This window comes from Lonchura striata, chromosome 12, assembly GCF_046129695.1.
Source record: "Lonchura striata isolate bLonStr1 chromosome 12, bLonStr1.mat, whole genome shotgun sequence".
NCBI classification, from domain to species: domain Eukaryota; kingdom Metazoa; phylum Chordata; class Aves; order Passeriformes; family Estrildidae; genus Lonchura; species Lonchura striata.
Window position 1 is genome coordinate 7,261,214 of NC_134614.1, and position 24,993 is coordinate 7,286,206.

At 53.1% G+C, this 24,993-nt stretch overlaps 2 protein-coding genes and 1 long non-coding RNA gene across 6 annotated transcripts in view; 1 reads left to right on the forward strand and 2 right to left on the reverse strand.

Moving 5' to 3' along the window:
• Positions 1-65: 65 nt before the first annotated feature.
• NICN1 (nicolin 1, tubulin polyglutamylase complex subunit) lies at positions 66-3,803 on the reverse strand. Its single transcript, XM_077786074.1, has 6 exons — positions 3,639-3,803; positions 2,873-3,046; positions 2,471-2,584; positions 2,030-2,101; positions 534-638; positions 66-406 (listed from the first exon to the last, which is right to left on the reverse strand). Exons 1-6 carry the CDS (start codon positions 3,801-3,803, stop codon positions 365-367), a joined length of 672 nt encoding a protein of 223 aa, XP_077642200.1. The 3' UTR covers positions 66-364.
• Positions 633-4,811, forward strand: LOC116184074 (uncharacterized). Its single transcript, XR_004148803.2, has 2 exons — positions 633-799; positions 4,443-4,811. It is a non-coding gene; the product is annotated as an uncharacterized LOC116184074 (long non-coding RNA).
• A 158-nt stretch (positions 4,812-4,969) lies between these two features.
• The window catches only part of DAG1 (dystroglycan 1), a 49,492-nt gene continuing 29,468 nt past the window's right edge, over positions 4,970-24,993 (reverse strand). For 3 of the 4 annotated variants that reach the window (XM_077786071.1, XM_021529173.2, XM_021529174.3), the window contains exons 2-3: positions 20,024-20,433; positions 4,970-7,845 (exon numbers count right to left, since the gene is read on the reverse strand). In XM_077786071.1, coding sequence (XP_077642197.1) covers positions 5,437-7,845; positions 20,024-20,305 — 2,691 coding nt within the window. In that variant the 5' untranslated portion in view covers positions 20,306-20,433 and the 3' untranslated portion in view covers positions 4,970-5,436. Of the gene's footprint in view, positions 7,846-20,023; positions 20,434-20,577; positions 20,733-24,993 lie in introns of those variants that run through there. The other variant, XM_077786073.1, reaches the window with a different exon arrangement.

A 24,993-nucleotide genomic window follows, 5' to 3' on the forward strand; every position in this document is an offset into this window, starting at 1 on the left:
ACCGCCTCCCCGGGGCTGCCGGCGCGGCCACCCCCATCCCCCAGAGACAGGCGAGCACAGGCAGGGCCAACGTAGCAGCTTTTAGTGGTGACCCCCCAGCACGCCCGCACCCCTCGGTCCCCCCCACCCCTCGCAGTGTCCGGGCGCTGCCCACGGGACGTGTCCGGGAGAGGCTCCCAGGGGTCTCTGGAGTGGCGGCGCTGCCCCGCGCTGCTGGGCACTGCGGAGGGAGTCAGGGAAGGGGCACAGGGAGGGCTTGGGACCCCCGCGGGATCAGTGGCTGAGGCGGGAATGCAGGAATCCACTCAGGCCCCGGGAGCACGGAAGGGGCACTTCTCCCCAGCTGGCACCAGCACCAGCGGGCTCAGGTGTAGGAAAGCAGGTTGACATCGTAGCAGCCATCCACCTGGGGAAGAGAGCGACTGTCACTGTCTGCACAGCACTGCTGGGATACTCCAGCCCCATCCTGCCGGGAGCCCTCCCAGAGCCATGTGGCAAGGTCAGAGTCCCTGTCAGCAGGGGGTGGGACTCACGTCGAAGCGCCCGATGCGGGCAGCTGCCTGGCGAGCCCGGATCACCTCTGTCAGCACCCACATTTGCTGGACCTCTGTCGACACCTTCTCCGGATCAGGGAGCTCCTGGAAAGAAGTGGGCACAATGCTGTGGAGCAGGGGTGGCCCAGATGGGCTGGATTATCCCGGGTTTGGGCAGTGGTGTGGCTGGATGGCTTTGCCTCCCAGGGAGCCAGGCACGTGATGGTGCCCACATTCCTGACCTGCTGGTGGTTTCCCAACGTGAGGTAAGCAGGGCCCCTCTCTAGGAAAACAAACCACTGCGGACATGGGTGAGTGACCCTGATCCCTGGGCGCTGCGGTGCCGACACAGCCCATCTCTGCTGGCAGGTGGCCAGTATGAGGACAAAAAGCTGATTGCTGGCTAATAATTAAAAACCTAATTGCACAGTCCAGAGTTTCCCAACAGCCTCACTATGCGATGCTCCCTGGGCTTGGGTGCAGAATCCTGGGCACACATACTGGTTCACCCCAGGGACCTTTAGCCAGGTGGGATATGTGGGCTCAGCAGCAGCTCTCCTGCTCCTGGCACTGGGCTGAGGGGTGCCTCACGCTGATGTTGGGAAGAGCCGATCTCACAGCAACCTCTGGCATCTGCTCTGGATACTCCTTGCCAAGGGGAACGTGATCCAAGCAATCAGTAAGGGACTAGGGTGCCCTCCCTGAACTGTCACACAGCTGGGCAAAGATTTGGAACAGCAGTTTCACTGCTGGTGCAGTGTGAGCACCGTAGCATGGAAGCCCAGTAGCAGAACCGCCCTGGTAGGTGTGGGCTGTGTGCCACCCTCCTGCAGGCAGCACCTTCAGATTCAGCAGGTTCCCATGGGCGAGCCAGCTCCCATCCTGGCCCTGTTCTGCCCGGACTTTGCCCGCCATCTGCCAGGCAGATGTGGCTGGCAAACTGTAAACACGTGCCGTGGCTGTGATGCCCCTCTGCCCACATGCTGTCCTGGCTGGGCAACGTGTTCCCCAGAGCACACCCTCTTCAAAGTACTGGGAACCAGCCCTGTCCCCACACGTCCCACCCACCCCTGAGCGATGCTGTGCACCCACTGCTCCCACAGTGATGTCCCTGTCCCTGTCCCCACACATCCCACCTGCCACTGAACCATGCTGTGCATCCACTACTCCCACAGGGATGTTCCTGCTCCTGTCCCCATTCCATTGCATCCCACCTATCAGCTGAGGGGCACTGTGCACCCACATCTCCCTTGGTGATGTTCCTGTCCGCAGACTAGAGGGCAATTAGACTTAAGCATCACCTCAAATAGCACATCCCCATGGAGATATTTTTCTTCTTCGTACTGCAAATTACTTCCAGCACAAGGCGGGTTATTTCAGGGCTCCACAGCTATTCCTGGTGAAAGCCTGGAGCCAACAAGGCAGGCATGGGCCTGGCAGCCTCCTGATGGATGCTCATGGCTGGCACCCCCAGTGCCTCAGCAGTGATTACTCACCCCATGTAGGCTGGCCGGCTGCTCCGGAGGGGTCAGCTGGGAGAGCCAGGAGGGAAAATCCTTCTGAGGACTCTGAAAGAAATCCAGAGGGTCACACAGGGTGTTCCCAACCCTATCTCCATCCTTTACACTAGGCAGCGTGCTGGGGCTTAGAGCCTACCCCTAGTGATATTGCTATGGAAGTGTCACTTTACTATCCTTAAAGAGAATTTTGTAGGGAATTCTGTGTTTTGAGCAGCTGTTGGAGCAGTCCATTCCCCAGCACCACTGGAGCACAAGTGAATCCCAAATGCCCCAGCAAAGGACAAGGACTTGGACTCACATCCCTGTGTGTGCTCCCCAAAGCTGTAGGGGGAAATGCCAGGCATAGAGCTGGGGACAGTGGCTTGTCCTGGCCCCCTGCCCATGCCTGGCAGTGGGGTAGCTCTGGCACTTGCTCACCTTCTGTCCAGTGGGGAAAATCTGCAGGTCCTCGATGGTGAAGTGGAGCCAGACTGGGGAGGGTTGTCGCAGGATGAACCGCATTGCTGTCACCTCGTCCAGGTCACACAGCATCTGCAGGGAAGGGACAGGGAGAGTAACCACAGGGGCTGGCACTGACTGGGGGCAGCTTTTGGGGTATCCTCCCAAAACCTCCAACCCACCCCAGATGAAAGAAGTCCAAGGGAAGCATCGTCCTGTGAGGGCTGGCTGGGCTAAGTGGGGCACAGGGACTCTCGCAGCCATGGGGGTCAGTGGGACATGGGCACCAGACCCCTGGTGCGGGAGCCATCCTGGGGTGTGGGCAGAGAGGGGTGAGCACCAGAGGGAGGTGACACCACGGTCCCACCCGGACATGCTGACCTGGTGCCGGTGGAGGCAGAAGTAGTCCTGGGAGCCCTCCTCGGTGTGCGGGCACGGCATCAGGCACAGGTCCCGCAGGCAGGTCATCCAGCGCCGGGACCCGCCGGGGCCGGGCCGCTGCACCCGCACGCTCAGGAACGCCGTGTAGAAGTTCCTGAACACGATCTCCTGCACCTGCGGGACCGGCGACCTCAGCCCCACAACGGCATCTCCCCGATACCGACACCGGCATCCTCCCCCCAGTACTGGGACGGGCACCGGCAATCCCCCTCCCATACCGGGATCGGCACGTCTCCGTACCCGCACTAGCACAGCCCCATATCGGGACCTCCACGGACATCCTCTACTCTACTGGGACGGGCACTGCATCCCCAGCATCCCGCCCAGCATCGGTAAGGGTGGTACCCCAGTACCGGCATCCACCCGTTACCGGCATCCCCTCCGCCCCGGGACCGCCCCTCACATCTTCCTCATACCGCCCACGGCATCCCTTCAGCCCTGGCACCGCCCCCGGCTTCTCCCCATCCCCGGCATGCCCACCCACCCCGCCCGCCGCTGCCCCGGCATCCCCCGTCCTGCCCGGGACCAACACCACACCCGGCCCCCACTCCGCCGGCCCTGCACCGTCCCCGGCACAGCCCCGGTCTTCCCCTGGGACCACCCCGGCACAGCCTCCGCCGGCACCGCCCCCGGCATCCCCCCGTGACTCCACGGGACCACCCCGGTACCCTCCCGCCGGTGCCGCGGCGGGCGCGGCCGCACTCACGTCGGCGGCAGCGCCGCGGGGGAAGCGGAGGTCGATGACGGCGACACCGGGCCTTGCGGGCTCGGCCCCCCCGGCCAGCTGGAGGGGGGCGGCGGGGCGGGGGGCGCAGGGCAGCGGGGAGCGGCCCGGCCCGGCGGGCGGACCCGGCCCCGCCGCTCCCGACATGGCGGCGCCGCGCCGGGGCGGGGCCGGGCCGGGCGATGGCGTCACGGCCCGCGGGCGCCGCCAGGGGGCGCCGCCGCCCCGCCGCCGCCCCCGGGGCCGGGCGGGCTCCGCATCCCCGCGCCGGGGCCGCCCCGCGCCTCCCCCGCACCGGCACCGGCAGCCCGGGCGCGTTTATTTTCTTCTCGGCCCCGCGGCGCCGAGACCGGAGCTGGGAGTTGAGCACCACCCCGCTGCCCTCCCGGGGCCACCCCGGTGCCCGGGCAGCGCCGTACCCGAGTGAAGCGGCGGGTCCGGCCCGGTGTGCGGGGTCAGCCCCTCCACCCGAGGCGCACAGGGGCAAATCCCAGCGGGGGATGCCGGGGCTCGGAGCAGAGGGGATAGGGCCGGTACCGGTACCGTGGCGGGTCCCCCGGGGCCGGCCCGAGGGGCTGAGCCCGTACAAACTGCTGGCAGCCGCACACCGGTTTTTAAGTCTTTTTTTTTTTAATAAAACAATCGGAGTCTGTATCAAAAATTTAGTAAAAAATTAGATTTGAGAGTTCACCGATTTTTTTTAACTATTAACTATTCCTGGCGCTCTTTTTTATTTTCTTTTTCTTTTTATTATTTTTTTTAAAACTTTTTTATCTTTTCCAACAGTGTCCAGGCTGGAGTTGCCAGTGAGACCAGCGAGGCCATTCCTGCACAGTCCCAAGGAGCAGCCGGGACAGAGAACACACCCTACTCTCGTCAAAACACCCCACGGGGAGGGGGTTTTGCTTCAAATCGACCCCCCCCCCCAGCAACTTTGGTGCTCGCTGGGAAGCAGAGAAGTTCGTCGTGGCACAGGGCTCAGCTCATGCTTCTGTGAGCACTCCCTGGCACAGCAATGCACCCCCTGCTCAGCCATGGGCACCCCAGGCCAGGCTGACCCAACTCATGACTGCTTTATGATGCGTGAGAAAGATAGGATTTCTTTGATTAAAAATAAAATAAAAATGATAAAAGAATCAAACCCCAAACCAAGAAGCTGATCCACCCCAAGAGGAGGAGGAGGAGGCTGGCTGGCCCCGCTGACCAGCCCGTGGAGCTCGCCTGCAGCACAGCACTGCCCTCCCCCTCCCCAAAAACTACACATCCCAGTTAAGGTAAACAGCAGATTAAATGTAAAAACTTAAACCATCGACTTCAGAAAGTCCCTTGAATTTAATTATTTTTAGGCTACCTTTCATGTTACGTCCTGTAGCTAGACACACGTGAATAGAAAAAACAGTACAGTTAGTGTTAAAGGCAAACAGCGGAGACCCAGAGTGCTACCCCAGTGCTGCCTGCTCCTCCCGACCCGGCCCGACCCGTCCCGACCCCCCTCCCTGCCCACCGCCCCGGCCCCGGCCGTAGCCCAGCCGCCGGGAAGGCGTCTTTGAGCCGAGAATTTTTTTCTATGAATAAAATAAAACCAAAGCTTGTTAGGCAAAAATAAAACAAGTGTCCCCCCGAGTCCCACGAGCGCTCCGGTGCGGCGGGCGCAGCCGGGGAGAGCCTGCTGGGGAGCGGGCTGGGCTTTCATGTTCCTGGCTGGCGAGGGGGCTGCCGGCCCACAGACAGCACCGGTGTGGAGCTGGAGGCCCCTTCTCCCCCGAGAGCCTCCTGTTTGTTAAGGGGGCACGTAGGGCGGTGGGGACCTGTACGGGGTCATGTTCTTCGGGCGGGAGCCTTTCCCCTCCATGGGTGCAGTGAAGGGAGGGGGAGGCTGGTAGGGCGGCGCGTTGGGGTCCTCGTCCCGCAGCGGAGTGTACTCCCCGATGGTGTCCTGGTTGAGCGGCGTGGTCTCCGGCATGCTCTGGTTGGGGTACTCTGGAGGGGGCAGTGGGGCTTTCTCCTCCTGGAGGATGAGGGGCATGCTGGAGGATGGTGGGGGCTTGGAGTCGTCCAGCTCGTCGGCGAAGATGATGGGCACGCCTTTCTTTATGAAGGTGGCCTGGTCTTCGATGGTCAGCTTGCCTTTCCTCTTCTTGCGGTAGCAGATCATGGCAATGATGCCAGCCACGAGGAGGATGGCGGCCACCACCACAGCAGGGATGACAGTGTGCAGGTACACATCGTCCTCGCTGCTCTTCTCGGGGTCTTTGCCTGCTGCCACCGTTGGCGTTGCCTCTGAGATCACCCTGCCATCCTTGGTCACGGGGACAAACTGGATGTGCCTGCAGCTGCCAGAGCCAACCACAGACACATTCAAAGGCTTGAACTCCGGCTGCAGGACATTGGAGAAAGCTGGGCTCGGCTTGCCGGAGTCATCAGCAATTTTTTTGCTCAAAGTCCGGATCTGCTCCCGAGGACAAGGCTCCAGTGGCAGTGTGTTGTTGGTCCACTCCACCACGATGGAGCCTTTAGCAATGTCCTGCACCGTGATTGTGCTGCTGTTCCTGTCACCAAACGCCAGAGCCAGCTTCTTCACCAGCATGATCTTCTTATGGATGTCATTCACCACTGCATTATGGTCCCCTTCCAGCCTAGCCTTGAACTTCACCGGAGACTTGTCCCCATGTGGGCGTTTGTGGACATGGATTTCAAAAGCATCCACTGCAAAAAGCCCGCCCTTGTCAGTGGCATACATGAAATACTCGTGCTTCCCAATGTGGTTGTGGTCAGGCATGCCATACATGAGCTGGCTGGTGCTGTTGAACTGCACCCATGAATTCTCCTCGATCATCTGCTGCTCCTTCAGCTTCAAGGTCAGCTGGAGCTTGTCCGTGGTGGTGTCTTCCTTGTCGTAGAAGGTATCTGACGGTATCTTAACCTCGAAGTATGTGCCCTCCCACGCATCGACCCTGTCGATGTGGTTCGTCAGCTTGGGTGGCTCGTTGGGCTCCCAGGGCCGCGGCAGCCCGCTGGCCGTGGTGCGCACGCGGGACGGCGGAGAGGCCGTTGTCAGCTTGGAGATGGGTGATCTGGTTGTGCTGGGAGGCTTTGTTGGACGCGGCGTTTTGGGCCTTCGAGTAGGCCTTCGTGTTATTGCTGTGGAGGAATCTGTCGTGGACGGTGTGGCTGGCTTCAGGGTGGAGACTCTCGGTTTCTTGGTGGTAGTTGAGGGCGGTGTGATCACTGCTGTAGGCTCTATGTACCCAGGCATCGTGGGGCGAATCGGCACCGAGGCCGTGCCCGTGCCTTCCGTTACCCTGGTTGGCTGGATTGGCCCCAGCGTGGGCGTCTGGACAATGGGGCCTCTGGTTCTGATGGTGACTGTTGGCTTCCTTGGCAGTGGAATGGGCTCCCGGACAGGGGGTGCCGTTGTCTCTGTGGGAGGCGCGATGGCGGGCGACGTTGGGGTGGGGACAATCCTGGTGGGTGGCTCTTGTGCGGCAGTGGTGGGCGGCCCGATGGCAGTCAAAGGCGTAGGGGTGGCGTTGATCTGCCGCCGTATCCTCTTTGGGAGGTGAGGTTTCTTGTTAGCAATGTGCCAGCCAACAACCGGGTAGCCAAGGCGGGCAGACATAGTTCCTTCCTTAGCTGGGGCCTCCACCTTGCTGATGTTGGGGACACTGTTTTGGCTCAGGGAACATCCCAATTTCCATGAGAGTAAGGCCCCATTTTCCACCACCTTCTTTGCATTTCCTGGTCCAGCCATGAAGGCCGACATGTCAAAGAGTCTGTTATTTACAACAGGAACCAACTTCATGTTGTGAAGTTCCACCTCTGAAAAGCTTCTCATTCTGTTTAAGAGTTCAATCCTCTGCTTTGGTGTCATTTTTGTTAAGTCAGCATCCAAAATGACAGTCAGTATAGTGACTGGCTCTTCCGAGCCACACACGAAGGGCGCTGTGTCACTCGTGTCTTGGACGGCCACTCGCACCGACTGAGGCTCGTTGTGGTCCTCTTGATGGACTTCAACGGAGAAGACGTTTGTGGTCTGTGGGACATAGCTCCCATTTGGGAAGGGCTGCAGAGTGGTCACCGAGATGTAGTGGACACCCTTGTCTGTGTCAAGGGGCAGCCCTTCCAGGGAGCTGCTCTCCGCATTCCAGTGCAACCAAGAAGGTAAGGAGTCCTTCCCAGCTTCGGAGATCTACCAAACAAAGAAACAAAAAAAGCTTTTAGAAGTACAGCATGAGGACAGCTTCTATCAGCAGTAACGCTTAATTTCAAGGATTAAAGAAAAAAATCTAAAGTGTAATAACTGGGGAAAGAACATCCTGACCAGAGCATGGCAGCCTTTGTCTCCTCCTCCACATGTTGGCATGGATGAGTTCTGCAGGGTGCAGACCCAAAGGGCTTAAGGAGCCACAAGAGGTCATAAAGTTCCACAAGGCCCCCTCGCCTGCAAGTGCTCCAACACTTGCTGTGCAACTGCCAAGCACAAGTGGTTTATTTTCTCTGAGGGCAGACTGGGAGTTTACATCATGGGGACAGTGACAAAGCTGAGGGTGAAGTTATGCTGTTCAGCAGAGCTGATCCAAAAACTGCCCTCTTCCCACTCCTTCCTCTCCCAGCTTGGCCATCTTGCTCCTTTCCTCACCCCATCACACCCGGCCCACCCTACATACATCAAGTGCACTGCTCCAGCAGCTCAGCAGAACATGTATTTTCTCTACTTATTTTCAGCTTGTCCCACTGTCCCCAAAGCCAGGATGACCCAGAGTGGCCAGAAGCTGGCCAACGATGGTTCTGAGTCCCTGGCCTGGCTGGAGCACACCAGCTCTCAACAAGCAGCATGAAATCCTGAGAGCTACCTGGTGTTGTTCGTCTCTGCCAGAGGAACAGCAGCCAAGGCTGAAGGAAGGGAGCAAACCCAATGTGTCATGGCCAGTGTGGGCAGGCAGGGATATGGCACTTGGGCTGATGAATTGCTGGACATGACACAGGACAGCATTCCAGCCTGGCTTCACCCCCGGGCTAGCTAAAAATGAAGGACTTCACTTTCACATAACTTGCTGCTGCAAGAGAAGGCTTTGTTTCAGAGCACAGGCACCTCAGGGCTCCAACACACTCTTTGCTACCTCTGTCAGCCTGGGGGACTCTGTCTCCTGCCCTGGGTTGTAGCTGAGGGTGGGTGCAAACCCCCAAGCCCCCCCAGCTGCTGGCAGCTGAGATCCTCTGCTCTAAGCCGCTCGCGGATCATGCGGCGCAGCGGAGCCGCTCGGGCTGTGCGGTGGAAGGGGTGAGGCTGCCAGCTCGGTGGATTGTGACATTTCCCGGGGCTGCAGGTACTCCAGAGTGAGTAACCTGAGCTTCATCACCTCCCAGACCCGGAGGCGTTTGGCAAGTGCGCTGGCTGGGCTTTCCAGAACTCCACGAGGCATCTCCCCCTGGCACTCGGAGCAAACAGGATGCTCTGGGGCTCATGGAGACACATTTAGCAGCCTGGTCCATGGTCTGGGCTCACTGCAGTCCAACACAGAGCCAGGCTCTAACTCTCTTCCTGAAAGGGTGCTTTGGTTCTCTGCAGTCCTGTAAAGCTTATACATATTTCATCATTTACCCAAATGCAAAGCTGGGAGAGGAGCTTTGCAAGGAAACCTGCCTGGCAGGAGCATTCCTACACCCAGCAGCAGGTGCAGAGCTGGGGCTGGACTAGCCAGACAGTCCTGCTGGGGAAAGCCCCTGGATGGACAAGGAAGGATGCCTGATGCTGCAGGGCTGGGCACACTGTGAGTCCTGGGTGCCACTCCCACTCCCTGGCTGCAGGCAGGCTCCAGACAGCACCCTGGGAATCACCCCCACACTGTGGGTTTCAGCACATGGAAGGGTCTGGATGCACAGCTCTGCCAGCATAATGCAGGACCCAAAAATCTTTTGGCAAGAGCAGCAGGAAAAAAGCTTTTGTGCAAGAGCTACAGAGGGCTTCAGCCAGCCTGGACAAGCTGGAGAGTACATCATGAGCCACATGCTGGGTACAGTTTATAGAGCAGAGTTTAAAGCTCTCAGGACAGCTTTAGTTAACTCCTCACCAGCAATATGCCAGAGCAGAGAATTCAGATTCCTGCTTACAACAGCTGGAGGAAGCTGTCCCAAGGGCCCTGTACCTCAATATATGCAACTATGCACCAGCATGTGAGCATCCTTCCCCTAGGCCTTGTTGTGTACCCACGTATCTGGCAGAGGAGGGGTTTTGGCAGGGCTGTGGCTGCATGCACTCCTCCTCCACTGCAAGAACAGGAGCTGCTTTTAGCCCAGCCATCCCAAAGGAAAGGCAGCCCTTCACCTGAGCTGGGCACAGGGAGCCAAGCCTCGCTCCTGCATGAACAAAGGAACGAATTGTCCTTCCTTGGCATTTCTTCTGCCAAAACAGAACAAAGGCAGGGTCTGCTCCTGCCCAGCTACAAGCACTGACCTGCCCCCATCTTCCTTTAAAAAAGTGGCATTTTGTCACACCCTCTAAAAACTGAGATGCCAAGACAATGCTCAGTGCAATAAAGGATTTACAGTAGCAGGAGCTGGATGGTTCCACTCTTTATCCTCGTGTGCCAAAATTAGCCACTAACCTGCCCACTGTGGAGGAGGGCTGGGCTGGGCACACATAAGGAACAGAAACATAGAGAGTCAGGACAAAGCCACAGCATTATTGAGGCTTATACAATCAAGAAGAATAAAAACTTTAATAGCGAGTGGTTAAATTCACTCTGAGTGTGTAATTTTAGGCTACATTTGGAACAAATCTTCCCCTTCTGTGCACTCTGCTAAAGCCCTTAATTACAGGATCACACACTCCACACAGCTTTCCTGAGAGTTGGAGTTTTGTGCTGCTGCCTCCTCCCTGGGCACTGGCATGACTTGAGGAGAAGACCTACAAGCAGCAGTATTTTACCAAGTCTCATGTCACAAGGTGATTCTTCCTTCAGTCATCACTGCTCACACTTCTGACAGCCAAACTCATTTCAGAAAGGTGACTGACCTCACAAGCAGAAATGACAGCAAGGGAGGCACTGGCCAGTCTGAATATTCCTGCTTGGAAAACCATTTCTAACCTGCAGTTTACATGCTAGAAAAGGAAACTGCAGCCAGACAGATTCACACCAAAATCTAGGCTCTCCTGAAAAACAAAAACAGGCTAAGCAATCACTGGCTGGGATGACTTGTTCTAGCAGGGATGTGACAGTTGCAAAACATTTATAAACCCACTTAAACTTGATTTACAAAGAGCTGAGCTAGTTCAGATGTGTTCAGCCTGTGAGGAGATGTGGACTGTTTCTAAAGGCTCTGCAAGAGATGATTAAGAAAATCAAATTTATGTGGATTACTCCTATGAAGCCTGTGCTTCCCCTGGGAAATCTTTGAGAAGGCAACAAGTCACAAGCATTTGATGTCTCTGCACTGCTTTAAACACAGCTACTGACCTGTTAGCAGAAATCATCCACGTTCATGTGAGAAAGGAAGAGCCCAGAAAGATTAGAGTAGATAAATAAAGTTGTTAGCATGATGGATAAAAATACTTGCTCCTAAACAAATGCTGACCAGAGGAGGCCTTGGCGTGGGTCTGTCCTGTCCACATCACTGCTGTGTTTGCAGTGGTGTGGACTGTGAAGAGGGAGACCTGGACTCTGTTCTAGCAATGATTCTTTCAAATATTGCTTCAAAGGGTATTTGTTAAGGCTACACACAGTTAATGATTTGGGATCTCTAGTTTTCATGTTAAAAGTTTCCCACTTTTCTGTGTATGCAATAAGTATCAGCCTTAAGTCCTGCCATTTCCCTCAGGGGGTCTGGTTTCAAAATAACTCTTCCATTGCCCAAGTTAAAAAAAAAAGAAGGCTTTGTTTTCCCATTATTTGAGATAATTGTAACTAAATGCTTATTGGCTAAAAATTACACAAGCCTCGCAGTGTATCGAAGACCATTAAAAAATAAGCCATGAAAGTGATATAAAATACATAGTGAGTGGTCTGGCTGGTTTTGAAGACCTTGTTCACAAAATCCTTTTAGATAGACATGGCCTGTTATTTTTAGGCCAGCCAAGAGCAGTCAACTCATGAAAGAAGATAGCTCAGTTTGACTTGTTTTTTTAAACAAGGATCTTAAAGCCCTGTAGCCAACAAGACAAAGATAAGCAAAGGAGCAGTGAGCAAAACTGCTGCCTTGAGGGAATTCAGGCAAAAACTGCATTCTTGCTTACTAGAGGGCCCTTTAATCCTCCAGGTATTTAGTCCTGCTCCTCCTTCTGATGAATCCCCTGAAAAGGAGGCAGCAGCCCTTTGCCAGGAGACAGGTACCATAGGATCCTGCCACAGGTCTCCACTATGGCACACTGCTACGAAATCTTCCCAGTCCTGGAAGTATCCAGTGGGATCTCCCCTGTTTGTGCTGACAGACCATTGCATAGGCAGCAGCAGCTGGGAGTCGTCTCCTTTCAAATCAGTCCTGAAAACCCCTACGACTGCTTTTGGGCAGTCAGCATGGACAGTCCTGCAGCTCTGCCAGATCTCCCACTGCCCCCTTCCCCTCCCTGTGCCCACCAGCTGCTGAGAGACAGACAGGGATTTATCTGGGGTGCAATTACTGATGACAATTTACTGTAGCCAGGCTCCTTCAGCGTCACCCCAACACACATGGCCAGCAATGAGGAATATCCCAGCTGGGCCCTCCAGAAGGTGAGCTGAGCTGAGCTGTGCCAAACTGACTGACCCCGCCAGTGTTACACCAAGTCTGCAGGCTCAGGCTTCTGCAAGCAATTAACCAGCAGGCAGGGGAAGAAAATGGAAATTCAAATGCAATTCAAATGCAAATATAACTGCAGAGAAAGAGTCAAGCCTAAGCTGTTTGCCTAAGCCCAAGCTTCATCTTAAACCCCCTGCTAATGCTGCAGCATGGGCAGTGTTGGCAGCAGAAGCAACAGGCAGCCTCAGCCCCGAATCAGATCCATGGGCAGATAGATTCTCATTGCCTTGTCCCACAGAAGTTGGGGGAGGGACACTGGCTTCAGATCCACCCCAGTGCTGCTGGAACTGTAGGCACTGCAACGAGCACAGCCAGACTGGAGTCAGGAGGTGATGGGCACAGGGCCTGCAGGATCTAGCTCAGAGGATGGAGTCCTTGTTTTGGGAGGCAGGCTCTGCCTGTGGATCCATCAGGTGCACTCCTCACCTGACACAAAGGCTGCGCTGTGCCTGCAGACCAAGCTGTCCAGGAACCACAGCCCCAGGCAGGTGCCAGGGCAGCAGAGGCTGGGTCATGGAATGTGATGGTGCAAGACAGGAGCTGGAGAACCCTCAGCCCACAGCAGCTGCCAGAGCCTGCCAGAGTTCAATGTCTGGACAATGCTTTCAGACACACAGCGATTCTTTGTGCTGTTCTGTGGTAGGCCAGGGCTTGGACTTGATGGTCCTTGTGGGTCCCTTCCAACTCCGAATATCCTGTGATTCTATAAAGCTGTGGGCCTTTGGCCCCAAGAACAGCCCTGCCAGGAAGGTTGGCCTGTGTGCATCCAGGAAAGGTTGTGTGAAGGAGACTCCAACCTTACTTGCCACCTCCTCTCTTCTAACACAACAGAACTGCAAACCAGGACATCAGACAGGCCATGCTGAGAAACACAAGGGCCAGAAAACTGTGGTGCAAGAAGGATGGGCACCTCTCAGAGCCTTCTGCTCACTGGGCACTGCTGCTGCACTGCTGTGCTGTGGAAAGCTCAGGCTGGAGAAAGGAAAGCTGTGCTTGGCACAGCAAGCAGGAAGGACTTCCAACACAGATGCTTCCCTGTGGAAGGGACTGTGATACCTGACAAGGCTTTTGGGTACCCTCAGCAGACACTGCTCCTCTGGGCTGCTGTGTACCTTGCACAAAAGGCCCAACAACTCATAAACAAAACAAGCTGCTCCAGGACATCTCATGCAGATGCCTCTGCCCCTGGAAGTCTGAACACAGCCCAGAGACTCGACTGGTTTTCAGAAGTATGTCAGCCTCAGTGACACAAGCCTTCATTACCAGCAGGAGCCCACCACCTTTGTTCAGAGACCAAAAGCTACACAAGAACAGCCAGTAATTGGTGCTTCCTTAATGCACAGGTAGGTCAGGATGGTTGAACTAACCCCACATTTTGGCTGGTCCCAGCCAAAGCCCTGCAAAGCCCTTCCTGTATGTCTGTGTGCACTGAAGCTGTTGCTTTAGAAAAACAAATGAAACCCAGCCCAGAAAGCTGAGTTAAGGGGGAATAAGGCTTGCAGCAAAGGGGGAATAAGGACATCACTGGTCCTGGCCCTCATCTTCAAGTTCTAACTTCAGCCTCTGAAGGACCAAAGCTAGTAACAAAGCTACTCAAAGTAGCTGCTCTGCTTTTATGTGCTCATGACAACCTGAATGAGAGGTTTACATGTCTCCTGCTAATCTGCATTTTCCAGCCATTGAAGGAGTGAGTGAAGCCTCGCGCATAGAAAGGAGCCCCCTCCTCTGCGGATGTGGGCGTACGGCTCAGCCTGCCTTCCACACGAGCTGGGCTTTGCCTGACCAGCTTCTTTGCCATCAGTAAAACAGCTCTGCAAAGGTGCAGGCTGAGCAGCTACGCCCAGCTCATGCCACCCTCGCATACTCCTGCCATGACGGCTTCTTTTCCAGATGCGCCTCTGTGCTGGCTATAAGGACACCATTCAGCGTCCCACTCTGCCTGGGCAAGGGAACACAACAGCTGTTTCACTGGGAGGTCACTACAAAACATTAAGTGTCCCAAGAAATCCTCCTTTCATCGGTCCATGCAAGCAGCTTGGAAGGATTTGTTTAGCCTTATTGTTGGAGCGGGAAGGCGCAGCCCGCCCGCGCCAGGGCTGGGGTCAGCACGGGCTGCCCACACCCCGCTTTATCCCTTGTCCAGGGGGTGAGCACGGGGCAGGAAAAGCCTCAAACAGCTTTAAAAAAAAAAGTTTGGTCGGGCTCTTCTTTCAGCGCGACTTTTTATAAGCAAAAGGCCAAAGGGAAGCAAAAATACCACAGAGCAGGGATGCCAAGTGCTGGGGGTTTAGCACTGCCACCGCACAGCTAACCGGCCCTGGCAATTTATTCCTCCCATCAGCAGATTGCTGGAAAGCCGGCTTTCAAGAGATGGCAAGGAAAGGCAGACCAGATCTTGCAGCCTCAGGTCTGCCCCTTTGCAGGATTCTCATTATTGTCACATTCCTGTCTCCCTGGGTGCTCAAAGCAACAACCTGTAAGAGCAGGACAAAACAAGGAACTTCCCAGCCCTCTGAAAAGCCAGTTTATAATTAGACCGAGTCACATTTTCCACTCCTCCAAATTCAGAGTTTGTTACTATGCGTGCACTGAAAATGCCAAATTCTCTGACTCGGTCTCGCTGCAGGAAAAAGATAAGCCCCCTCGGCCTCCCCGGAGGAATCTTATCAGCTCATCTTATCACTCAGACTGCAGTGTGGCAACCAAGCAAAGCCCTGCTCCAGTCTTCCTTTGCCTGGACCTGTTCCAGGCACTGCCATTTATCCCTGTCTGCTCGCCTGTAAATAGCGGCTGTTGCTGCACCTCCCAGTTAGTCCAAGAAAACCAGGGACCCCAGGGAGGAGGTGAAGCTCAAATGCCTTGACACAGAGAGGCTTTTAAGATACCCAGCTTGATGACACAGCCCCTCGGGAGTGCTCTTTGCTTCTCTTCTTCCTTTGAGAAATGCCACTTTAATAAATTTCACATTCAGTTAAAATGCTCTGAAATAAGGATCACTGCAATAGGGGAAGAAAAAGCCAGTATTTTGTGGTTTTCTTCCCTGAAAGCAAGTTGTGTCCTGGCACTGCAGGCTGGCTGTCAACATCCAGCCCTTGGCTTTGGGGTTGGAGCAGGATTGAGGTGAGCCCTGACAGTAGATACCCATGTCAGGACTCCTGCAACCCAATCTCTGTGGATCCTGTTTATAAATCAAGGTCCCTGACATCTGATGAGAGCAAAGCTGTTCAATAAAAGCCACTTCAGCAGATGGCAAACAGAACAACCATTGGAAACTCAGCCTCCTGCTTGGAAAGTTTAGTGGTGGACTTGGCAGTGCTGGGTTAATGGTTGGGCTGGATAATCTAAAAGGTATTTTCCAACCTAAACAACTCTGTGATTCTATGAAAGCAAGTCTCCCTTTTCCCCAGATGGATAACCAGTCTCTGATAACCTCCAAGCCCGCTCCATAGCCCCACTGTGTAATTCACCTGAGTGAATTCTGTTGTTCTAATCACTTTCCCACCAGCTATGTTTGCTTACAGAGACAGCTTCTCAGAGCCTCTGCTGTGTATTTTAGCTGTCTTCCCAACAATGCCCTATGGAAACCATGCACTTCAAACCTAAAAATAATGAGGGGCTAAGACACAGCTGGGAATGCTCACCTGTGCTGACTTGAGCTCCTCAGCACTGGCTACAAACCCATGCAGATCTGCTCTGTGGGATCCATCCCACAGCCAACACTACCAGGACTGAAGGCAGGTCAGCAGCTTTACATGACCTTCAAGGAAGACACAGCAAATCTCCTGCTCTGGCAGGGATGTGACTTGGGAAGCAGTACACACCAGGAGTTTCTCTCCTTCCAGCATGCTTTATAGAGCCACCTTTATTTTAAATAAAAGTTATTTAATAGTGTCTCTATGTATTGTGGGTATATGTATTTAGGGTATCAGGTTGTGCAAGGGCTCAGTTCCTTGTGGGTATTGTACCATTGTGGGATTAGCATACCTTGGCTGGTGGGATGAGTGGAGAGCCATGTTTGGTAACAGCCACCACACCAAATCATGCACCTCACCTTCTGTCCTCTTCTGGAACTCAACATTTAGAAGCAGGAAAAACTACAGACCTGGATATTTAAGCTGATAGGAAAATGTCCAAAGCAAAGCAGACATGGAAACACAAATGATTGTAGGATACAGCAAACAAGGTTATTTATAGAAGAGAAAAGGAAGTTTAATGCTTTTATAAAATGTTCTGGTAAAGGTTCATCTGGAATGTTTTGTAATGCTGTGGTCATGCAAACATAAGAAAAATAAACTCAAGCTGTAGGAGGTGCAGAAGACAGCTGCAAAGCTGAGGGGAAAGAAAGAAAGCTTGTTTTATGAGAAAGACTAAAGAGGTTGGCTTGTTTAACCTAATAAAATCAAGATGGAGAATATGCCTGTCACCTATAAATACATAAGGGAAGTAAATATTATGAAGGTAGAATTGATATAGGCTAAAGGGCAGCACATATAAATATTTCTAGCCATCTCTAAATTTAGGCTAGAAGCTGCATTTTTAATCAGAGCAGCCAAATTCTGGAGCAGCTTCAAACAGAAGTGGCAGGAACAGGAAATCCAACTGGTCTTTTGACCGGAGCATGATCTGTTCTTTGACAGGACACAGCTGAGAGGTAACAGGTCAGACTCCACAAGTCCTCAGTGGGAATGGGGTTAAGGAGATGATGACTGGTGAAGGTACCAGCACTAATGCCCATGTTTACTCTGTCCCAGCCAGCATCTGCCAGGAGCCAGTGGGAGCCAGTGGCAACCCACCCACACATTGTCTGCATGGCAAGGAAATTGGGTGTTTTAACTCAAACCTTGTAAAAATACCAATGTTTTGATGTCAAGATGTGACAGAAAGGCGTGCAAGGTGCCTTTTAGGAAGCCACAGCAAGGAATTTTAATTTCCAACCACCTCCAGACAGCAGGAGAGCAATCTTACAGCTAGAAAGCCCTGCTGTAGTGAGGAAGCTAGAGGACAGCATCTGGACTGACCTGCTGCCAAATCCAACAGCTGGAATACCTGCAAGCTCCAGCTGCTTTTCAGAGGACATGATACTGCCTGAGCAAGGCACTTGCTTGGGAACACAAGGCACAGGGGAAGGGTGCTACCATGGCCCCAGTGCCTTGCAGGCAGCTGGCTCTGAGCAATGTGGAAACAGACTCCGAAATTAAGACACGTGGTAGTTTTTACTCCTTTTCTCTGCAGCTTGAGCACATTCAAATAATCTTGCTTCTGTCCTTAGCCATAAAACTCTCACCTGTTGTTCAGCAGCTTTGGGGGTGGCAGGGAAAGGCTGGGGAGCTCATACCTGACTGTGCAGGAGTGCGTGCCTGCGGGGCACTCCTCCACCACGCTGCACATGCCTGGCGTTGTTTCCATCCCACAGCCGAGTTTGCAGATAAAAGTATTTTGTCTACAGCTGGCTGGAATCTGCTAACAAGCAGGGAGAGGATCTGAGAAGGAGCTTCAAGGCGATCCCCACCACAATCCTAGAAATAATCAGTGGGAATCATCTAGAAATGAAGCAATCACACTTTCTCCAGGCTCCAGTGGCAATCTGGGGACAGCAACTGTCAGCATTTGTTTTAATAAAAAATTGTAGATAATTTCTTTAAAATTTAAGAGGAAAAAAATACAGGTAACCATATCTCATTGTAAACCCTGCTCTATCTCAGAAGGAACAGAAGTCTTTATTCTTTCTTCTCAGGGTTTAAGTATACCAGAGACTAAGATTCAGAAGTATTATGCTTTTACTGCTCCAGCTGAGAAATGCCAGGCAGCCTGAGAAAAAGACCAGAGCAATCTGCCCTGAAACTTACCAGTAAAACAAAAATGCAACCTAGTACCCAAAATTGCCTACGCAGTTCTCACTAGCCAAGAATCAAATCCCCATAGCAAAGGTCAACTGTGCTCAGCAGCCAACATGCATTCTCTGCAAGGAGAGCCCTTCCAGAGACAGCAGCTAAGTGAAAGCCTGTTGCACTTTTAAAATCAATTTCAAGGTGAACAGATGCAACATGAACTTGGGTAAACTCAGGGATACGCATGGAAATTGCTCCCAGAGTTTGTTGAGCTATACACAAGCAGCAGCTGCTGGGTCCTGCTGCAGCCCAGGCCCTTCCAGGCCATCCAGGCTGTTGGTGTTGGTCAACACAACTCACACCTACATGGCAGAAGCATAATGTGAAGCCATCAGGTGGAATGGAAATAATCCATCAGTATTTTCCTGCAGCTACTTGAGTTATCACAGATGACTTTTGTGCCAGGAAAAGATGACAGAGGAAGCTGTGGTGTTATATAAATACTGATACTTATTCTTGCCATCAAAGCAGCTATTAGACAACACCAGAACAAGCCACTTGGATGCAAAATCCCGACCCAAAGTTATAATTTTTGTAACATGAGATCTGGGGCTCACCACAGGCTCCGGCAGCCTGGTGCTGTACAGGTGCCCTGTGCTCTGAGCACAGGCTGTGGGTGAGGCCAGGCAGGGACCTCAGCCATGGGTCAGCACAGAGTCACTGAGACCAGCCTGGCCCCTTCCCCGACTCCTCTGGCCAGGGGCTCACCCTCCCTCCTCCCCCTGTCTGACCCTCTGTCCATAACAGCTGCATTCTTCACATTTTCTGCCCACCCTGGCACATTGTGGTCTGGCACCCTTGCTGAAGCCAGCAGGATCACGTATCAGGATTCCGGTAATTGTGTGACTGTACAGAGAGCTAAACCAAACCTGCCTTCCAGGAGAAACAGATGTCAGACTTGCTCCTGACTTCTCTTCATCTCCCTCTGATCTTCTAAGACACACCAGAAGCTTGTCTTTTTATAATGATTTATAATGCTCTTTGAAAAGAAATCCTGAGACTGGAAGGCAGTTCTATCTTTTAAGAAGAGAATTTTCTGAATTCCACGTGATCCAAGCAAACCCTTCCAGGAAAGGACTAACAATGACCACACCTGTGTTTGGCCATGTCCCGACCTTCCTCTGGACTATTCTACCCCTCTCCTGCACTCAGGACTGATTCCAAAACACAGTTTTCAGGTCCTTGCAGTGCCAGCGGTATGAGTTTAAGTTAGATAAGGGGAAAGGCTACAATTTTTCCCAAGGGGAATTAGGGGCAAGGTCAGAAGAGACAGTGTCACAGGCAGCCCAAAACCTTGCTGGCAGGACAGAGTCTGTTTGTCAGGAAATGTTTTGTTACCACAGTGAAGCAAACTCCCCAAGCCTGAGCGGAAGTCCCAGAGAATCCGTGGCTCCCCAGATCCCAGGGCAGCATCTCCTCATGAATGTGCCCATCGTTCCAGGGGCAGAGCATCTCATAGTTTAAATACAGCCAACAAATTCAATAATTCAATTAATCATCCCTGAGAAGTCTTCTCTGTTACAGAAGAGAGAAACTTTGCAATGAGATGACACTAATTCTTTATAAAAATCCTTCTCCTGTAGTCCTACAAAACTGTAAGGCTGCTTCCCAGCCACCCTCATGACCCAGCACATTAGTGGGGTGACTCACTCGATCCTGCATGAATATAACTAAAGATGATCCTTGGGGAATGGCATTTCTCACCTGGACAACTTCTCCATTGGAAGCAATTAAATCCGTGGGGATGGAGACTCTGAAGTAGCGTCCCACCACGGCAGAGCTGTCGGGTATCCCCACCACAGCCGGCACAGCCTCCCGCAGCTCCGACAGCGCCGAGTGCATGGAGGCCTCCAGCTGGTTCTCCCAGTCCCGAACCACTTCTGCCGGCTCGCTGGGCCAGTGGCAGTGAGCAGAGGCTGCCAGCAGCAGCACAGGGAGCCAAGTCCTCCCCAGGACAGGGGCTTGCAGTAGGCATCCAACAGTCATTCTTCCCAGCAGCCTTGGCAACGGTGCTCCAGCTGGAAAGGAGATCACAGGGAATCTGCAGGCACCACAGCACAGGCAGGGGATCCACCAGTCCTTCACAGAAGCCTCATCCTAGGAGTCCTGGGAACCTGGTTAGACATAGAAAATCCTATCAGCACATTAATTAAGATACCCAAGCCAGCCAGTCCTTGTGACAGTGACCTTGCAACGGGCAAAGGGCTACTGGCCATGTTACTCTCAGTGCCTCAGCTTTTGATTTAACTGCAAGTTACCACAACCATTAGAGCGCTTGAGAGCTCCTCAGCTCCTCTTCTGACATGCAGCATCTCCAAAGAAAAAAGATCCTCCTGCTTTTGCATGCAAACAACCATGTTTCTGCTGCTCTGGAGACACAGCATCCTGAGATAGCCACAAGGTAGGGAGACAGAGGAGATACAACCAAAGCTGAGACTGAGCACAACACTAATAGCTGACCTTTCACGGCGAGCTGTAGCCAGGCTGGAATATCAGTGGATTTAAATGTCAGTTACCCAGTAGGAAAGATACTAAGAAACATTTGGAAGTCCAAAGCTGCCATCCTAATGGCTTGACACATAACAGATGCTTCTGTCCCTCCGGCCCATGAGCCTGGTTTTCAAGCCAGGTCTCCTCTCAGATCCAACTTTTTGTATTAGTGTGTTCAGGGTTGATCTGGGGGCCTGCAACATGAAGCCCCAAATCAGACTGAAGTGAGCTAAGCACACAGTGGTTTATGCTGCCATCCAGCTCTCTCCTGCATGTACAGCTCACCTGTGCCCACACTCTGCCAAGACACATTTCCAGCATTCCCTCACTTTGTTGTTTTGTTCTTTCACTTCATCCCCATCATTACCACCTCCCCGCTTCCCTGGATCTCCTTTCTCTTTGTCCTTTGGCCATCATTTTCTTTGTTTCCCCAGCTACTTCTCCCTCCAGACTGCATTCAGCCACGGCAGTCACCATGTTCCTCTTCACAGACTGCTTGCAGGAGACCAGTGGATTCCTGAAATAGGACAGAGCCATTTGGGGCCTCAGGGTATGGCAGTTTGCAGCCAGCACAGCCCCTGGCAACTGATCTGCGGTAATGAGTGGAGCGGTGGGCTACACAGGATGACAGGACAGACACACAGACCAAGCAGACATTGTTCAATACCAGGAGCACACAAGACTGTGTTCCCTTATGCCTTGAACCAACTCCTTTTTCCCAGGCTGAGAGAGAAGTGGCTCCAAATTCCCAGAGCAAATCAGCACAGCTTCCAACCACTGGCTCCCAGTTGGATTCATTTTAGCCTGTTCTGTCTGCACCATATGATTCACATCAGGCTGTCCCAGGAGACCCTGGAGCCAGTCCGTGTGGGAAGGGAAATCCCACTGCTTCTTGCCCTTGCAGAGCTCCTGGAGCAGCACGACAGTGCTCAGCTGCCTGCTGTGCTGTGGCCAGGCAGGGTGTACTGCACACCAGAGGCTTGCAGAAGCAGGCAGCGGTCTGCCCATGTAGGCACCCAAGCCCAAGGCTACCACAGCAGGCTCTAGGAATAACAGGAGAGATAAGGTTTGGTTGCTCACCCTCCTAAAGCCTGAGCTCTAGAGAAGCTGAGAGGCAGCATGTAAGGACCTGCACATCTGCATCCCTCGATGGACCTTTCACAATAAACCCCACACAGAGAAGGGCTGACACCTCCTACCCCAAGGTAACAAGCCCAGGGCACACACAGAGGGCTGTGGGTAGTGGGAATTAGGAGCTGAATGCAATAACCTCTGGCTACAGGATCCATGAGGCAGATACCCAATCTGACCGCTGTTCTGTGGAGAACCTGTCTCAAGTGAAAGGCAGAAGAGACAGCAGAGGCAGGATAACATTGCTGGGAACCACAAGACAGATGGAAGGATGGCTGGTAAGAAGGTCAGTGCTACAAAAAAGCCCACTCCCTGCTGCTCTTGTGCTTCCAACTGTCTGACATGACGAGGAGGGGAATAGGTGAAACAAGGAAGGCGATGCCTTTCCCAAAGGCAAAGGAACACAGACCCATAGACTCTCCTGAGCTGGAAAGGGCCCATCAGGATGATCAAGTCTAACTCCTGGCGCTGCACAAGACACACCAAGAATTCCACCATGTGCCTGAGAGCTTTGCCCAAATGCTTCTTGAGCTCTGTCAGCCTTGGGGCTGTGACCATTCCTTGGGGAGCCCATTCAGTGCCCCACCACCCTCTGGGTGCAAAACCACCAGCACAGGATGGTCTTCTCCCAGAGAGAAGTGCCTGAGCTGCTTCTCCAGAGTTTATCCTCAGGAAGTGGCTGCTGGGTAAGGACAAGTCACAATCCCTATAGGGTACATCTCTCCTACCAGCTCCCTGTGTGGTCAGAGGAGGATTTGACACATTGCAATTGATTTCAGATGAGCACAGTTATCTCAGCAGGTGAGTACCACAGTAGATGTCTTGTGGAGAATATCCAACAGGCCATGTGAAAGAGCTACAGAGATGTCAAAGACACCTGCAAGAGGTCCTGAGGAAGTCACTGCTCATCACAATGGGAAATCAGGGGACTCTGTCCCTGCACTGTGCTTACAAAGCTGAAAGAACTACCTTCACACTCCACAGAACCTGGAGCATGGTGACTGTAGTGATGACACCTTGTCCATGATACTTCTCCTGAAAGCTGCTCGTTGGAAAGCCCTGATGTGTATGGCAAGCAGGGGCAGGATCAGACTTGTAGCCAGGGGAGGAATGTGGCAGCAGCCCCGTGGCTGCCACGGGGCTGAGACGCTATCGAGGAAATGCAGCTCCCTCTCACTGCTGCATTGAACATCCACACCTGAGCAGAGGACAGATGCCCCAGACAGCCAGACACAGAGTGTACAACTGCACAAGGCTGTAAAAACAACTGGAGAGGTGCTTCAGGCCAGTCCCTGCCCTATCACACTGCAGTGGAGCTCATGCATGAGCGTGGTACAGCCCTGTGCTGCTCAGCCAAATGACGTGATCCAGCCTGGGGCGTGCATTTTTGTTGGATGGAGAGGAGCATTTGGGCAGAAAGGAGCTGGTTCTTGGTATCTGCGGTGAACAGGAGAGGAAGATGAAGTCATCACCTATTTCAGAAATACTTATCAAAACAGTCAACAACCACTGCCCCATATATGCCACTCAGCCCAGCAATATGCTCATGTGACACTTGCAGGTTGCAAATTCAGTTTCATTTTAGGGAAACTACAGAAGAACAGGCTCAGCATATAGGAATGGAGCACACAGGAGGTATAGGCGGAATTCAGTAGCTGATAACAAAGAACAAACAGAAGAGCCAAGAACAAACTTGCGCCACTAAAAAAACACCTTAACACAGCTCCACCTCACCACACAATGGACAGAAGCTGAAACACTGCCAGCCTCTCACAGAGTGTGAAGGAGGAAAAGCAGGGTGGTTCCAGCTATCAGCAGAGCTGTACAAGGCATTGCCCTGCAGTGCTGCGGTCCACATGGGCTATCAGTGCAAGGTGAATACCTTTTGGGATACGGAATCCCCTGCCTAAAGCCAGTAGTGCTGCTCTGCAAGTCTACTGCCACCAGTACTGTGAGTCTGGATTCAGCTGCAGAAGAGTGAAGGTTACCTGCAGCAAGGCAGGAACAAGTGCCAGGACCTGCCTGGTGCCTCTGGTTTGAGAGCCCACACCACCTCAATGGCACTACCATGGGCACAACCCTGACTCAACTGAGAAACCATCCCAGCTGTATTTGGAAAACGTCAGCATTCTGGATCATTGTCCATGACCAGTGAGTGCCACAGAACTGGAGCTCTCCAGGAGCAAAAACCTCAGTGCTTCACAAATTCAAAACAGGGCCAAAACCAAAACACAGATGGAATTCTGCAGGTGGTTTTCTGCTGATCTCTGGGAAGCATCAGGCCATAGAGATGACTGACTTAGGCAGCACTTCCCAGTTATGAGGGAAGGCTAGACCACCCCAGCTTCTCTACATGGCACTGTGCTCCTCCTTCCAGCAGGATCTGCACTGCCCAGTCTCACAGAACAAATACAAAAGGTTCAGGTTAGTCCTGAATTTCAGGATGTTTTGTTCTGTCTGATCTTCTGAAAGAACTGACTTTCTCTTTATTCTCCTGCTTCTGTGAGCGCTCTTTTGGTCTTAAGTTCAAGCCTTCAGAGTGCTGGATGAAACATCAAAGTCAGTATCAACATCTGCTTCAGTCCTAGAGCTTGCTGCATGTGCCAAGGTTGATTCCTGATCTTCAGTGCCAAACCCCCTCGCAGAGCCACAGAACTGGGCCTGCTTGGTGCAGTTATGATGCTGCATTTGATACGATGCTGACTTGTCAAGGCAATGCTGGAATTTGCTCCTTCTCCATGCAGCTATGAGACCCACTGACATGGTAAGGTACCTTTGTTATCTAGGAATGCTGAACAGTGCAGGCAGAAGATGGGACTGAAAGGAAAGACTGAGAGCAGGACAAAGTAGCTACTCTGAGCCATGCATTTTCCCAGAGATCTTTCCTTCTGCCCATCACAGACCCAAGTGTGGAGCCAGGGGAAGCATCCCAGCCAGAGGAGGGTGGCTGTCCTAGAAATGACTCTTCCTCTGTGGCCGATTGTGACACCACTTCAGCAAGAACCAGTGAAAGTGAAGTCTCTGTCCAGCTGCATCTAATCCAATTGCTCAAG

What these genes read in the sequence shown, in the direction of transcription:
- NICN1 (XM_077786074.1), bottom strand. Translation starts at nt 3,803, where the DNA reads ATGTCGGGAGCGGCGGGGCCGGGTCCGCCCGCCGGGCCGGGCCGCTCC. An exon ending in TCTGCCTCCACCGGCACCAG is followed by an intron (nt 2,585 to 2,872) that starts GTCAGCATGTCC and finishes CCTTCCCTGCAG; the next exon opens with ATGCTGTGTGACCTGGACGA. An exon ending in AGCCGGCCAGCCTACATGGG is followed by an intron (nt 639 to 2,029) that starts GTGAGTAATCAC and finishes ACTTCTTTCCAG; the next exon opens with GAGCTCCCTGATCCGGAGAA.